This window comes from Fukomys damarensis, unplaced genomic scaffold, assembly GCF_012274545.1.
Source record: "Fukomys damarensis isolate Sample0158 unplaced genomic scaffold, DMR_v1.0_HiC HiC_scaffold_20, whole genome shotgun sequence".
Lineage (NCBI taxonomy): Eukaryota > Metazoa > Chordata > Mammalia > Rodentia > Bathyergidae > Fukomys > Fukomys damarensis.
The window spans coordinates 1695837-1711008 of NW_022900932.1; the positions used below are offsets into that span (position 1 = coordinate 1695837).

Sequence of the window (15172 nt, forward strand, 5' to 3'; positions counted from 1 at the left end):
CCCCAGCCGGCCCAGTCCAGCTCAGAGCCCCCCGGAATTCGCCCCACCCGCCCCCACCTGCTGCCCAGGCCCCGCCCACAGCCCCTCCTCCCTCTGCCTCTCAGCCCCCAGGGGCTCCCCTTGCCTCACTAGGGCCTCCTGCTCCTGTCCAGGCTCCTCCTGCCTCCCTGCAAGCCCACAGCAGGAAAGCAGACCCTGGGAGTCCACACTGGGGAGGGGAGCAGGAGGGACAGAGGCCAAACTCAGGGACTCAGGGGAGCAGGGAGGGCACAGTGGGGCAGGCTCTGCCCAGAGAAGAGCAGGCAGAGCTCAGGGACCACAGGGCCCTGGGAGGACTGAGGAGGGACTGAAATGTGCCTGGAGAGGTGCAGTTCCCCTACGGGGGGACAGGCTAGGGCCAGGCCCGTGTTCTGGGGAAAGGGAAAGGCGGTGCCACGTGCAGAGGGGTCCAAGACTCCGTGATCTTCATCAAGGAACCAGGAGACAGCAGGACACTGAGGCACAGGAACTAGGTGGGTAGGAGTAAGGACTGGGGTAAGGGCTGGCCGGAAGTCACCTGGATCCAGCCCTGTAGCTGACTGCAGGATTGGGGTTTTAAGTAGTGGGAGGCTGTGGAATAGGTTCGAGGAGATGAAAGTGAGGACCCACACAGGTCCGCGGTCCCGTATCTGAATTCTCAGTTCAGAAAGCCACGCCCTGTGGAAACTGTGCTGCCAACTTCATTTGAAAGGAATTACGGGGTGAAGGTGGAAAAGGAGGAGGAGGAGGACAAGAGGAGTTCTCTAGAGCAGCTCTGGATACTGTCCTTACTGTCTGTGATGGGTGTGATGTTTAAGAGCACAGTGAGTGCCAAGGCCAAGAGCCCCCCCACATCCCCAGAAAGGAGGGATCAGGAAACCACCATGGTGAATCCGCACCCACCAGGCTCCTCTCCACAGCCCTGTGCCCTGTGACTCTGGCTCCTCCCTGAGTCACAGTCACCATGGACGGTGGATGCTCTGAACTGAGGGAGGAGCCAGGACAGGGCAGCTGAAGACACAAAAGGTGATTCAGATGTGCTCAGGAAGGGGCAGAACAATAGGGTGTGTGTTTAAAGCAAGTGGGAAGATTTCCAGGGAAACTAAAGGCAATGCATAGTTAACAGTAAAATTTTTTATATATTTAAACACTATTTTCCTATCACAGCATATACAGCAGGTCTATGCATATATGTATATGCACGAATCTGTGTTTACATATGTATGTGTGTATGTATATCTTTAGTGATTTAAACTTTATATTTAAGAGAAAAAGTCAGTTTTTTAAATAGACTACTAAATATGACAAAATTGATGCAAGCATTTGGCTTGATCAATAAAAAGAAATATAGAATAATTGCAAAAGTTCAAAGCACGTTATGGAAAGAATGTGTCCCAATCCTGTTAGTTTTCCACCACTGTAACAAAGCACTGAAGATCACCAGCGTATAAAGAAGAAGAACTGATTTGGGCTCACAGGGTCGTTTCCCTCCACGGTGGGGAAACACATGACTCCTGTGCCTGTGGAGCAGTGTGACCCGGAAGGAGGCTCACAGAGAACAACACTCTCATCTCACGGCTGGGGCAAGAAAGACAGAAAACACACTGGCACCCGCAGTCCCTCTGAGGCTCCCGTCCATGACCTAAGCCTCCCCTTGGGCCACGGCTTCAAGTTTCTTCTGAGCTGAAGCCAAAGCTTTTAACACATGGACTTTGGGGACGTCCACACCCGAAGTACACCAGCAAGCAGGCTGCACTTTATACCCCATACACACAGTTGTTCAGAATTAACACGGTGATGACTAATAACGCATAAAGTACGAGGGGACATCGAGAAGGTTCAAAGATGAAAAGTGAACCTCTTAAACGTGCAATGACTGGATTCCATAAGACAGAGGCGGATTTCTCAAACAGCCTGATTGAATTCTTTGTTATCTTCTTCAAATAGAGTCCTCTGATTCTACAACAGAGTCCAGGATACAATCTTTGCTCAGAAAACGATGTGTGCTCTACATGAAGCATCCAGTGTCCTGTTGAACTGATCACTCTGAGGCAGTAGAAAGGAGGAAGGGGCTCAAGCTCCACCATCCTTTAATGCTGATGACCACCAATCTCTCCCACTGCCTGAGAGAACCTAAGACAGACTTGCTCTTTTCCGTCCTGATTACAGAAATTCACATTACAGAAAATGCCAGCTGAAGAAAAAAAGGACATTTTTCTTAAAATTTATCTTCTGTAATGGATGGATCTCTTAGTGTGCTGGAGATCTGTGCATATTTCAAAGATTTTCAGTAAAAGTAACAGCCTTGCTGGTAAAAGGACAGAAAAGAAGTAGAGGAAAGATGGAGCCCACCGAGGCTAGTTAAGAAGAAGACAGGGCACAGTGAAAGAAATCCTTTGAAATTGGGGTTGTGACCCCAGTAGGCCAATGAGTTTCCTTGCCTTATGATTGGCATCCAGCCCATGGAAGGTCCTGACCTCCACACCCTCCTGAGACTCCTGCAGTAGAGATGCTTTGAGGCACAGTAGATTGCTCATAGTTTCCTTATATCTTGCTGAACTATACATTGTAATATATTTTCTTCAAACTAATTTAAACCATTTTGTGGGTTCCACCTAGAGAATGTGGGATGTGGAGGAAACCAATAGTGTGAAAGGGCTCAAATTTCATAAAATTAATAAAAAGTTAATCAAATGAGCACAAGCTTCTGTCAGATTTGAAGACCTGAATATAGGGCAACAAAGAACATCCCCAAAATGCTGATTGACTCCAGGGTGAGCTCAAGTACAAAGCATCTGTAATTTCACTGTAGGCGGCTAAGATCAGGACAGAAAGAGAGCATTGACCCCAATTGGATCACAGCCCCCACTCAGAGATCCGGGCTCAACCACTGGAGCTCCCGTGAAAGAAGGAAGGTGAGGGAGGGCGCCTCTGGGTTCAGCCCCGTGTGTGATAGGGGCATCAACAGCGACCCTGGGGAGATGAAATGCAGGATCCCAGGGGAAATCACCCCAATAGAGACTCCATCTGACATTTTTAGAACAATCTTTTAACAAGTTGAATGCATGACTATTTTCTATTTGTATAGAGAACAAAATTACACATGTGAAATAGAATACAATGATACATATAATGTTCTCCTTCTAAAGATGAATTTGCTTTCTCTCACAAAGCAAAATAATATACTGAAATGCTGTATTTGGAAATTAGTGTGACAGCATCATTTCTAGGTCCCTCAAGGTCCTGATGGAAGATGTGATTTGAGGCTGTAGTGTTCACTGGAGAAGCCTTGAAAAGGAATCGGATCTCTACAGAACGTTTTTGCACAGGTCCCATAGGGAGGACAGACACACACAGCCCTACTGTGGAAAGGAATCCAAGTGATGAAGACAGGAAGTCACCACGGAAAAGGCCACAGATATTTAAGAAAGAGGGCCTGGGACAAGAGGAATCTCACTCACTCACGCATTCCCAGCAACCAAGGCTCAGCACCTGAGCAGGGCACTTACCTCTCCTGTCCCAGGCCAAAGCCAGGGGAGGACTCAGCACCATCAGTGTCACTGTCAGAGCTACCACACAGGAGCCTCCGGGGAGCCCTGGACACAGCATGCTGGAGAACGGGACAGGAATGGTCAGAGGGAGTCAGAGAAGCATCACTTACAGAGAAGTAGGCTTCCTGTGCTCTTACATCCCAAGTGATAAGAAACAAGTTCATTGCTTGGATGCTGGGTTGGGGAATTTCAGGGGTGAAGAACCAATCGGCATCAGAGATGAACAGCATCATCAGTTGCTGGTCAGAGATTGAAAATGCAGATTCTCTTTTGAAACTTTGAATTTCCTTCATTGCACTAATGGTTTCAATGAAAGGCTTTCTTACCTCCTAACTCTTTTGTTTGTTTGTTTCTAAGGGGTCTTGATACATAGTTCAGGCTGTCCTTGACCTCACTAGGCTGCCCAGGCGATCCTCCTGCCTCATTCTCATGAGTTCTCTGATAAAGCTTTGGGCCCAGCTTTGAAAGCCTTTAATTGGAGACCATGGTGAGTCAGCTCTGTGCTGGCCTGAGATGCACTCACAAGTTTGAGCTTTGTGGCACCACTCGTCCTGAACTTGAAGACAGAGCTAGGCGAATGTCTCTAATTCTGGAGTTGTTCAAGGATAAACAGGGCGGAATAAAGGAGCCTGAAAGCAGGAGACCTTCAGGCTGACCTTGACTGTACCGTAATTTAGTGCTGTTGGCTGTGTGATAGTATCCAGCCCCTCACAGCTGCAATGCAAGTACCACGATCGTTCAGAGATGTCCACGCTGCAAAGACTGTGATTCACTGGGCACCTTAAGGAGTTACCAGTCCCCGGTAACTGGTAAAATGACAGAAAGGAAGGTGCTGAGTGGAGCCACATTTCTGATGCACTCTTAGAACCTGAATAATAATCAATCGCTGATTCAGTGAAGAGGTTGTAGAGCCTGTCTCCTACCGCGCCCACTGATTTGCTAGAACTGCCAGAGTACACAAGCGCAACCAGCACCCGCCTACGAGGAAGGAGGGTCTTCAGTGGTTTTTTGTATAACAATTTAATCCAAGAACATGGCTCAATGATTGTGCATAGGAAAGGATGCCGGGTGTGGAAGATCAGGAAAGGACTCAAGTCAGTTTGCTATCCGGTAATTAACATTTTATGTGAAAAAGTGTTTTATCCAGGGGCAATGATGGTGTCGACCTCTAATCTCAGTGCTCTGGGAGGCTGAGGTACGATGATGACAAGTTCAGGCCCAGGCTGGACAGTTCAGTGAGATTTCTTCACAAAATAAAAATTTTAAAGTTCTGGAAATGTGGTGCACAACTAAGGACGCAAAATCAATCCCGAAAGAACAGGAGGAGGAGAAAGAAGAAGAAGAAAAGGAGGAGGAGGAGGAGGAGGAGGAGCAGGAGGAGGACAGAGGGAAAGAGAAGGAAAAAAGTAACGAAAAGAATGAAGAAAAATGTTTCATTTAATCCTCCCACCCTGCTTCCCCCTACGACTCCCTTCTCTTAGTAATCCTACAGCCTTCTCTGATTCCCCTGTGTAGATGTAAGTGTGAAGTCTTAGACTCAGAATGGCCAAATACAGGAAGACAGAATTCACGTTCCACTGGAGTTCTGGTGAACAGTTATTCCCTATGTGCCTTACTAGTTCTGCAGACAGGGGAATCACCATGCTGCAAGACACGGTGGTATTAAAATGCAGTGAATTACATGAGAGGATTTCAATTGTATTCAGGATTGTTCTAAAACCTTTGCATTCATCACATTTTACTACTTACATGAAGATAGTAAGATAGATACTCCTTTCATTCCTATAAATTTGAAAGAGAATACTTAATGGATTCAACAATTTTCGTGTGTGTGTAAGGCTAGAATGTTGGATATTCCAAATAGGATCCAGTTATATCTGATTCCGTATTCCACAAGCTCAGCCATTCTATCTCATTAGTTAGCACTCATTTCCATATCTAATAGTTCCTCTTTTATTAAAATTATTTCTCTCACTTTGTTTCCTTTTTAAAAAATGACAGCCTTGGCTGGGAGTTTAGCTCAGTGGTTCCGCTGCCTCTTCACTTGCACAATATACTGAATTCCATTTCAATAGCACTAATAAATAAATAAATTATTTAAAATGCAAGCGCTTTCTGTAATTTGAGCAGGAACTGTCCAGTAACTTTAAGTTCCTCAAAAATTACCCTCATTTTCTCCAGCACTTCATTGCAATGGGCAAAATGGCAGGACACTTTGCCAGTCACAACCATGGCTCCTGAGCACATCTTCGTATTAAACATAACAATGACTGCAGAGTCAACACCAACACCTCCCCAGGCCCAACGCCCAGGCAAGCAGACATGGGGCCCGCACTGTGACTTCACCAAAATGGATGCCCACCGCCCCAGTGCTGAGCCAGGAGAATGGGAACCATGCACCGGGACACCAGGCCTTGTGTCCCCCACAGCCCAGGTCAAGAGTGGTGACAAAACTCTGACCAATGTGACCCAAGTCCTGACCAAGCACCAGGAGGACAGTTTTCCCTCAGAAGGAATGAAACCCAATGACAGGGACCAGGTGGAGAGCCAGGCCTTGGTGATGGGTTTAAGGAGGTCACTGGTAAGTAGGAATCTGCAGGGTTCTCTGGGAGGGGCTGGGCCTGCATTCTGCTTTGGAGGGCTGGTTAGGTGAAGTAATGATCAGAGGAGCACCACTGAAGAAAGTAATGAGTGTAATCATATGTTGGAGCTCTGGAACTGCTGCCTACACAGAGCAGAAATTAAAGTCTAAATTTTACATGTCAGTATGGGGGTGCCCTAACTCTCTTCACTGAAATCATGGCCCTTGTTGTTTTCTCAAGGGCTGCTCAGGAACAGTTCCTATGTTTTGTCAATATTCAGATGACACTGACCACACTGTTGTTCTTGAATGGGTACAAAAGCCAGTGTAACATAGTAGTGGCTGACAACTGGATTTCTCTCTGTGCCAATATCTACATGGCCTGGACGTCATAAATAAGACTGTACTTCACTCCCAAGTAACAGAGCAATGGTCCAATGAATTTGGAAACCTGAACACCACAACAAGAAAAACACCAGAAATACGAACAGAAAAGGCAACAGAATGCCTCCAAAAAGCCCAATTCCTCCAGACCCGGTCAAGAGGCTGTGGGGGAATAAAGTCATGGACTACATATTAGGTAGGTCAGAAAGGCTGTCAAAGGAGGTGAAAAGGTTTAAAAATATTCCCGGGAAATTTTGAAAACTTACAACTAACCTGATAACAGCACTAAAGAAAACAATGATCAGGGAGTCCAGAGAAGACCATAAGCCATTAGTGCAGCTGAAGGAAGAGATGCAAAGCATGAGTTCCCAGCATAGATAGGAATGGGGTCCATGAGAAAATTCCAAACAGAAGTTCAGGAGATGAAAACAATGACTGGCAGTGCGGGAAGCAGAAGCAACCAATGTAAAGACAGAGTCAGGCTGTGAGGGCTGGCAGAGGTCAAGAACGACCTTGTGAGAGATCTCAACCAACGAGGAAGGTCAGCAGTGGATGCAGCCACAGGTCAATGAGTCAGAGACGCCTCAGAAAAGAGAAATAAATATCATAGAAGCCTGGGGTAGATCCCGATTTCCCACTTGGTGCTGCAGGGCAAGAGGAAAAGAAAGACACAGACATCATGTTGAAGGAGAGATGTGGAGAACCAGGATGACAAGTGCTGGAGCAATCAGAGGCATGGACAAGCCAAGGCCCTGAACCTGCAGAGCTGTCGATAGTTATTGTTCACAGCATCTTCAGCCCAAGAAAAAGGGGCTGCTTGGAGCCTATGTGGAGGTGCTATGGATATGTTGCTGATGCAGGCAAGGCTTGTAAAGGAAGAGACAAAACATTCCTGAAATAGGAACAGAGACCATATGTAAGTTGTGGTTCATAATTAACCTGGCGTTTTTAGTAAAGAAGGTTTTCACTTTGGGAGTGAAATTTGGCTGCAAGCCACTCTGACTTAAGCGGGAAGGGTTTGGCCATTCTCACTTCTATAAACACGCCAGTTGTGGGGTTAACTCTTCACAGCCTGTGCTGCTTAGGGGCTGATTTGGGTGTAATCATGGGGCCATGTCTCACAAATGGGAACCAGTAAAAAGTCAGAAGATGGCACAAAGGGCATTTAAACAGCTGTTCACATAAGAAGTAGAAGAAAACTAGGAAAAGAAAAAAACACTCCATGGAATGTAACTAAATATAAGAAATCCAATAGAAAAACAGGTTCTCACCAGCTTCTACAGAAAACTAACATATCACCTACAAGAGAAACCTATCAGAATGGCAATAGAATTCTCAGAAGAAAATCTAAAAGCAAAGGAAGCATGAAAAGAAGTGTTTCAAGCTCTTTAAGAAAACAATTTCCAACCCAGCCTGGTACAAAATTCTCATTCAAACTGAAGGAGACCCAATGTCCTTCAATGATAATGGAAACCTACAGAAATTCATGACAGGTGAAACAACACTCCAAAACGTTCACAAGGACATCCTAGAAGAAAAATGTCCTAGAGTCAATAATGTTGCTAAAGTGTCTGATAAAAAGAATGTATGAAGTATGGCTAGCAATTTAGTAGTACAGAAATAAGGCAAGACTCATTCAGAAATAAGTCTATATTTATCAAGTATAACTATGAATGTGTATCGACTCAACTCAGCAATCACGGACAGATTAGCAGCAGAATGCAGAAAGAAACAAAATCCAACAGTACACTGCCTACCGGAATCACAAGTAAAACAAAAACTTCACCAACTCAAATACGGGGACCACGCCATGTGACATGGGCCCTACAGATCCCAAGATGGACACCACAATTGCTCTAGAAACTGAAAAGGTAATAAAAAGAACCAGAAGGGTTTTCTCTGTGTGTGGGAAAACTCATAATCACAGCTTTCCTAGGGCAAGATACCTTCTGCTGAGTACAATCCATAGAATGCAGGCATCCAGGTAGAAGGAAGGATCTGTTCCCCATTAATCTTGTTCCCTATTACTCTGTAGTTGTACATTTACTGACATCTAGCAGTCACTGTACTACAAATGCTGCCCAAAACCCTCCTGCGCTTTTGGTTTTCTAGTATTAGCAGGTCCACCCAGACTGCTGAGAGTGTCTACTAGAAGCACATCTGCTCCCAGTCCCCCTTCTACTTTGAAATTGGTCTGTCTTCCTTTATTCCTCGTCAACACCCCCTAAACGGGTATCTAGGGGTTCGGATCAGCACCTGGCAACTGGAGTCCAAACAAGGACTTCTGACCTGAGGGGAAAAGCCCTTCAGATGGGGCAAGGAAAGGAAAAGGAGGTGACAAGGGACTCCGTGGGGCAAAATCAGGGATTTCAAGATAAAGTGAAAGAGAACCACTTGGTGCCATGGATGGATTCCAGCACAGATAACTGGAAAAACTTGTCAGTAACAGAACAAAGGTGTGTACTGTTGGTAAGGCCTCGCTCTGTTTCAAAACTCCTGGAAGAAAGGGCCTCTGATTAGCTCCCTGGTGCAGCCCCCTGCCTCACAAGCACAAGAGTGTTCTGTAAACGCCCCTTACCCCTCTGTGAGCACGCGTGCCCAGGGTGGATGCTCTGCAGCTCTGCCCTCCTGCTTCTGTGATCGTGCTCACCTGGTACGGGGCCCAGCCCTTACCCCTGCCTGGCACTCAGAATTCAGCGTGGCCAAACTGCTCTGAACCAGCCAGCGATCAAAGGGTTTTCTTCATCTTTTCCAGTAACTTTGGATTTGTGGCTTCCAATTGCTGTGATACAGAGAGAGCTGTAATACCAAGCCCTGCACCGGCTGTCACACTGGGCCGTTCCACTTTGCCACCACACCTGATATAAGATGTTCACAGGTACACTTTCATTGCTATGGACTTTTTCAAAAACTTCTTGGTAAATGCATTTTACCTACAAAATTATGTGTCAACCTATTTACTTCTAAAAACAAACACCATTTTGGCATTGCTTTTATTTCACTGTAGTTGAGTTAATGACTGGAACTTCACACTGAGCACGTCTTTTGGAAAAGACAAAAAAAAATTCGGGATTCTTATCAAGAATCTAGTGGCCCGCATAAAGAGATTACCTCAAAATACTAAGGAAATAATGATACTAATGCAATAATTGCATTGAAACTATCATTTCCTTACCCCAAATTATTCTTTTAATCATTTCTTTCTTTCAACAAACACATGATTTTAATCCTTCCATTGCATGGCATCAGGCCCAGCCTCAAAGTGTGAAGGAAGGTTTGTCAGAGCTGTCACCTTGAGCCCTGGTCCCTCCCAGGGATCAGTAACTGGCATGGCTGGGAACTGAGCAAGTTTCCATGTTATGGACAAAAGAACACAAGAAAACAGATATTCCCCTGCTGAACATTATAGGGATTTTTAAGAGAACATGAACCCTAAAGGTGCCACAGGTGTCCTTCGTCCATCTGAGGGCCGGGCACCGCCATTGATAACAAGGCTGAGGTGTGAAATCACAGGGCCATCACAGGCGCCCCCTCCCGGAAGATTCAGCAGCCCTGGAGACAGCCAGGGGATCTGCCATCTCCCTGCCACAGAAAGGTAAAGAAAATCAGGAAAAGTAGACCAGATTTCTAGCTCTGCACACCATAAACATCTTGATTGAAATTGTTTCGTACTCTTTAATGCACGTTACACTCTCGTACCACAGTTCACACTACATTGGGATGAACCATTTCTTCCTTGAGGAAACACAGTCCCCCTGCACTTGTTATCCGCGGATTAACAGGAAGGACAGCACTGTCCACACACACACTTCACACAGGAAGATCGGCACGGCATGAACGACTCATAAAGGGGATTTAAATCCACGGAATAATGGAGTCTCAATGTACTGAAAAACAGAACTGTGTAGGACAAGGTGTAAGCGGCGTTCAAGTGGTAGTCACTCTGAAGGATACATATAATATATTTGCTTTTGAACTGACTTGCCCTTGAAACTCTTTGTTCCAGGAGAGCAGGAGACAAACTCCTTCTCAAGCAGGACAAGTGCTGTGCCTGACACAGGGCCTCCTGTCAGCTCTTCTGCACGAGCCCATCATGAAGGGTGCGTGCGCAGATCCACGGGCTGATGTGCAAGATCCTGACACAAGGTTCTGAGCGAGGGCTTGGATGTTTGCTGCTCTCTCCCAGAATATAATTGTGATTACGTTTGTGTTCATTGTTATACACCTACTTTGCATTGGAGGCATTGGGTTTTAAGTTGCTATATTATTTTAAAATGTATTTTAAAGGAAAAGTAAAAATTGTATATATTTATACAACAGAGCTTGATATTTTTCTCTGCAGACTTTGGGAACTGGCTGAGCCAACCCATTTAACATAGGGATTCTCTCACACACTTCTTATACATAAATGACAACCAGTGGTGCACGTGATGCTATCCTCTTGTCTGATTCTCTACGTTCCTCCTAACAAGGTTAGGAAGAGCGCAATTTTTCACTCTATGTTTATTTGAGGAAAAGAAAGTGTCAAAGCAACGTTTCCTAAGGGAAGTTCGGCAGGTGGAGGAGGGAAACGGTGACCACAGAGGGGCCAGGAGAGATGAAGGGAGGCTGCAGTCTGTGCCGGGGCTTCGGGGTGGCAAGGAGCAGAGAAGGCTTCAGGGAGGAAGAGTCCTGTGCACCCTGGGCCTCTGTCTGTGGGAGAACTAGAGCCGAGCAGGGATCCAGTCGGGACGTGGAAGAGACCTGGAGAAGCAGGGACACGGTCCTCCTGCAGTGCTGTCATCTTCCCCTTAGCTCAGGAGTCCTGAGGGACAGAGGACAGCAGTGATTCCTGAGCTGACTCTGAATGCAGCACCTCTCCCCTCTCAGGACAGCATTGCAGTGAGAGAAGAAAAATCTCTTACGTCTCCCTAAACCGATGCTACCTCAGAGCACAGGGTTTTATTAAGTGGAACGAATGTTTAGTGTAGCTGCCTGGCCAGAACCTTGCGTCCAAAATCTTTCACATTACACTAAACCCATGACTTCTGAACTCAATACCTTTGAAAGAGCTGTTGTGACTCAAGTTGGTCAACTGAAGGCCAGGGCTCCTCTACTCAGACGTCAAAGTCTGTGCTGTGTACAGGCAGACTCAGTGTCCTTAGAGAGACATGGGCCAGAATTTCTAAACTAACCCCACACAGGGAAGGATGATGTCATGTTCCTTCCAGAACTCTTTACAGGGTAAATCTGAATCTAGGCCACCTGGAATCACCACAGCCGGCATTCAGGTCACAACTCAAGACTTTGTTCACAAGTTCAAACTAAAATTTTGCTCATAACCCAGGTCATCCTTAATGTCATGTTGGTCTTAACTCAAGGGAAAAATGTACTTCTGTTTCCTGTTCATCTTTTTCTGTCCCTCATAGGAAGAACACATCTGTCTCTGAGACAAGATTCAAGGACACTGGACCTTACCTGTTGGTTGAACTGCAGGGTGTCCTAGAAAAGAGAAAGGAAATAGAGACTTAAATAAAAGTCACAAAGGCAAAACTCTCACCACATTCAGCATCCCCAGTGTCAGATGTGTCACCTGAGATTTCTCTGACACCACGACCTCGGCTGCCCAGGTGCAGAAAGGAGCACAAACCACCAGAATGTGACTGAGGAGGCATCTGCCCTGTAAATCCCCTGTTCAGTCCCCTTCCTTACTCACCCTCAGCTCTCCTCCCAGGATTTCTGGGCTACTCTACCTGTCCCTGTCTCTGCAGGGCACAGCCCCTGAGTTTCAAAAAGGATTCATGAACAGTGTCTTTGTAAACTCTCAGGAAAAATAAAGTAACCTGCAGTAAGAAAGGCTTCCTCCAGAAACACCAAAAGACCATGAACCCTTCACAGTAAAACAGTCTATTCCACTAGAAAAGGGTAGGGAGGGGCTGAGGCACCAGTAGGCTTCTTACCTTTCTGATTCCTGCAGTAGATGAACAGCCCCGCCCCGAGGAAGAGCAGACCCAGCACAAAGCCCCCGACTCCACTCAGCATCTTGCTCCGTGCAGATCCAGACTGTGCCCCTGAGAGAAGGTGGCGGGATTAGGGATTATTTTAACCCAAAATCCCAGAAACCTCTTGAGATCCCCAAGAGTCAGAATTTTAGGACTAGAAGACTGATTCCTGCACTCAAAGCTAGATGTGGTCATTCCTGGGAAGAAAGATTTAAAAATTGCAAATAGAGTAGGTGTGAGGCTCATGCCCTGAATTCTCCTAAATCTCACTGCCCCGCAATAACCCGGATGTGAGCAGGGTCTGGAGCTCAGTGAGCTGAGCAGCCCTCCGGGAAGACAGAGCTGATGAGAGGCAGAGCTGAGGGCGCCTCCTCTCCTGCCAGGAAGACCCAGCACTGCTCCTCCTCCAGATCACAGTGAACAGCCCAGAGCAGCAGCAGCAGAAACACAGGCCCAGCCCAGGGGAAGGGTGTGGGGTCAGGGCCGAGGGGTGACCATGACCAGAGACAGCATGAGAAGGTGCAAAGCAGGGACACTTCTCTTCCGTGGGACAGGCATCCTGCCTGCTGAAGGTGCACAAGTGTTTATAGAAACTCTCCCGGTTCCACCCCTAGGAGTTGTCCCACTGGAGATCAGAGCATATTTCTGTAAGGGACGGGCAGGCTGACCCTCGGGGATAAGGGAAGAGCCCCTGTGTGCAGGACAGGAGCTCAGAAGGTCCGGCTTCCCACTCACTCCACTCCACGGTGACGGGGCTGCTCCAGCTCGGGTGCTCCACCCGGCAGACGTAAACCTCTCCGCTCCGAGGAACTGTTTCCAGCATGACCAGGGTCTGGAAGGTCCAGTCCCCGTTCCGGATCAGGCCTGTGGACACCACCCCGTCCTCCTGCTCCTGGCCGTTCCGGAACCACCTGACTTCGATGTGGCCGGGGTAGAAGCCACTCACAGAGCACACCAGGAGGCTGTGGTGCTGCAGGGCCTGGGTCTTGGTGGGGTACACGGTCACCTTGGGCTCCACTGGAGGAGAAGAGGCCGAGAGAGGGAGTCAGGCAGGCGGTGCCGTCCTTGGTCTCCTGTCCAGGGAGGGACCCAGGTCCTCACGGGCCTCCTCACACCTGCCTGGGGCCACAGGAGCCACTGTCAGGAGCCTGCAGTTTAATCCTCTCAGCAGGGCCCACTGGGTTTGAAAAGAAATGAACAGTTTTCATAGCTGGACCTGATCGCTGCTCACTGAGGAAGGCGCTCTCAGGGCTTTCCAAGGCCAATGAGTAGGGATGAGAGGGAGACTCGGGAGCCCTGGGGAGAAGGGAAGCAGCCGGGAGCCTCAGTCCTCTGCACAGATGCCCTCTCTGCCTCCCTGAGGAGCCCCTCTCCCTACCCAACACACCTGTCTCTTGTCGGGACTGTGACCAGGTTATCCTGGTCTCTTTCTCCACTGACCCTTGGAGTCCGCAGCAGGGTGTCCGGGACTTAATAATATGTGTGCTCCGTGCCTGTTACCGTCCTGTCAGTGCCACCCTCAGTGATTCATTTTCCAAATGAGAGCATTTTCCCAACACCAGAGAATCACCGACAAGATTGCTGACAAATCGTTACTAACAATGCTGCCTCGTGTTTTATTAAATAAAATGTCTGCATTCTTCACAGGAGCACTATTAATAGAAACAAAGCATAAACCAGAAAATGGAGAAAACCCTGAATGAGATATAGACAAGATGTAAAAATATTTTTTATGAAGAATAAAAAAAAAATCCTTAAAAAAACATTAAGACCCAGAGAAGCAGGAATTTGTATATGCAAATACATTTGCATGTACGTATGGCGAAAAAGGTCACAAAATATATAAATCAGAAAAAAACAAATTTAAAAATTGAAAATATAATATTTTGGAGTATGGGTGTATATTTATATCAGAGAGTTTCCAATTGGAAAATTCATCCCTATAGCAAAAATTTTGAAAAACTCTGTGTGTACTGCTTTTATTTTTTTCTTGTCCATTTTCCTAAAGGATCTAGCAACTATGTTGACACATTTGCTGTGTGTTAGGAATTATGTGTAGGTTAAACATGATTTAATATATAAGGGTGGGTATACATACATTATATGCAAATATTCCACCATTTTGCAGAAAACACTCAAATATTCTTTCAGATTTTACTGTTCAAGGAACCAAATCCTGCCAATCCCACAATTAAGAGAGAACTGAATTGGTCAATATTTAAAAATCATCTCTCCAGCTATGCAAAGTTATATGCACCAGGCAAGCCAAGGAGCCCTAAAGGAAGCCCTGGGAAAGCTCACAGGCCCCTCACCCCTGCCCACCAGATCACCCTGACACCTCTCTCCCTGAGGTGCTCTGCTCACACAGCGCACTGTGTCTCCTGGGCCCTCTGTAGAGAAGGCTGGGAGCCCAGGCCAGGCTGTAAGCAGCCTCCCCACAGCACCCCAACCACTGACACCCAATGTCCCCACAACTGCTCCCCAATGGAAGATGCCTGCACTCCTGGGCCCCTCTGAATCTTAGCCTTCACCCCAATCCCTGCTCCCCTCACCTCAGGCTGGCCTTAGCCTCCCTCTCCCTCCCCTCTCCAGGGACCCTTCCTCCCCCACCCTTCAGCCCCTCCTGCAGCTCACAGCCCTGCCCAGCTCTGTGTAGC

General features: G+C 47.0%; 1 protein-coding gene across 2 annotated transcripts in view; it reads right to left on the reverse strand.

Moving 5' to 3' along the window:
• LOC104862962 (HLA class II histocompatibility antigen, DR beta 5 chain-like) overlaps positions 1–15172 on the reverse strand; it is a 25309-nt gene that overhangs the window by 5004 nt on the left and 5133 nt on the right. Inside the window, exons 3-6 of one of the 2 annotated variants that reach the window (XM_033766380.1) lie at positions 13251–13532; positions 12474–12584; positions 11992–12015; positions 10986–11338 (exon numbers count right to left, since the gene is read on the reverse strand). In XM_033766380.1, the coding sequence (XP_033622271.1) occupies positions 11325–11338; positions 11992–12015; positions 12474–12584; positions 13251–13532 (431 nt within the window). In that variant the 3' untranslated portion in view covers positions 10986–11324. Of the gene's footprint in view, positions 1–10985; positions 11339–11991; positions 12016–12473; positions 12585–13250; positions 13533–15172 lie in introns of those variants that run through there. The other variant, XM_010625197.3, reaches the window with a different exon arrangement.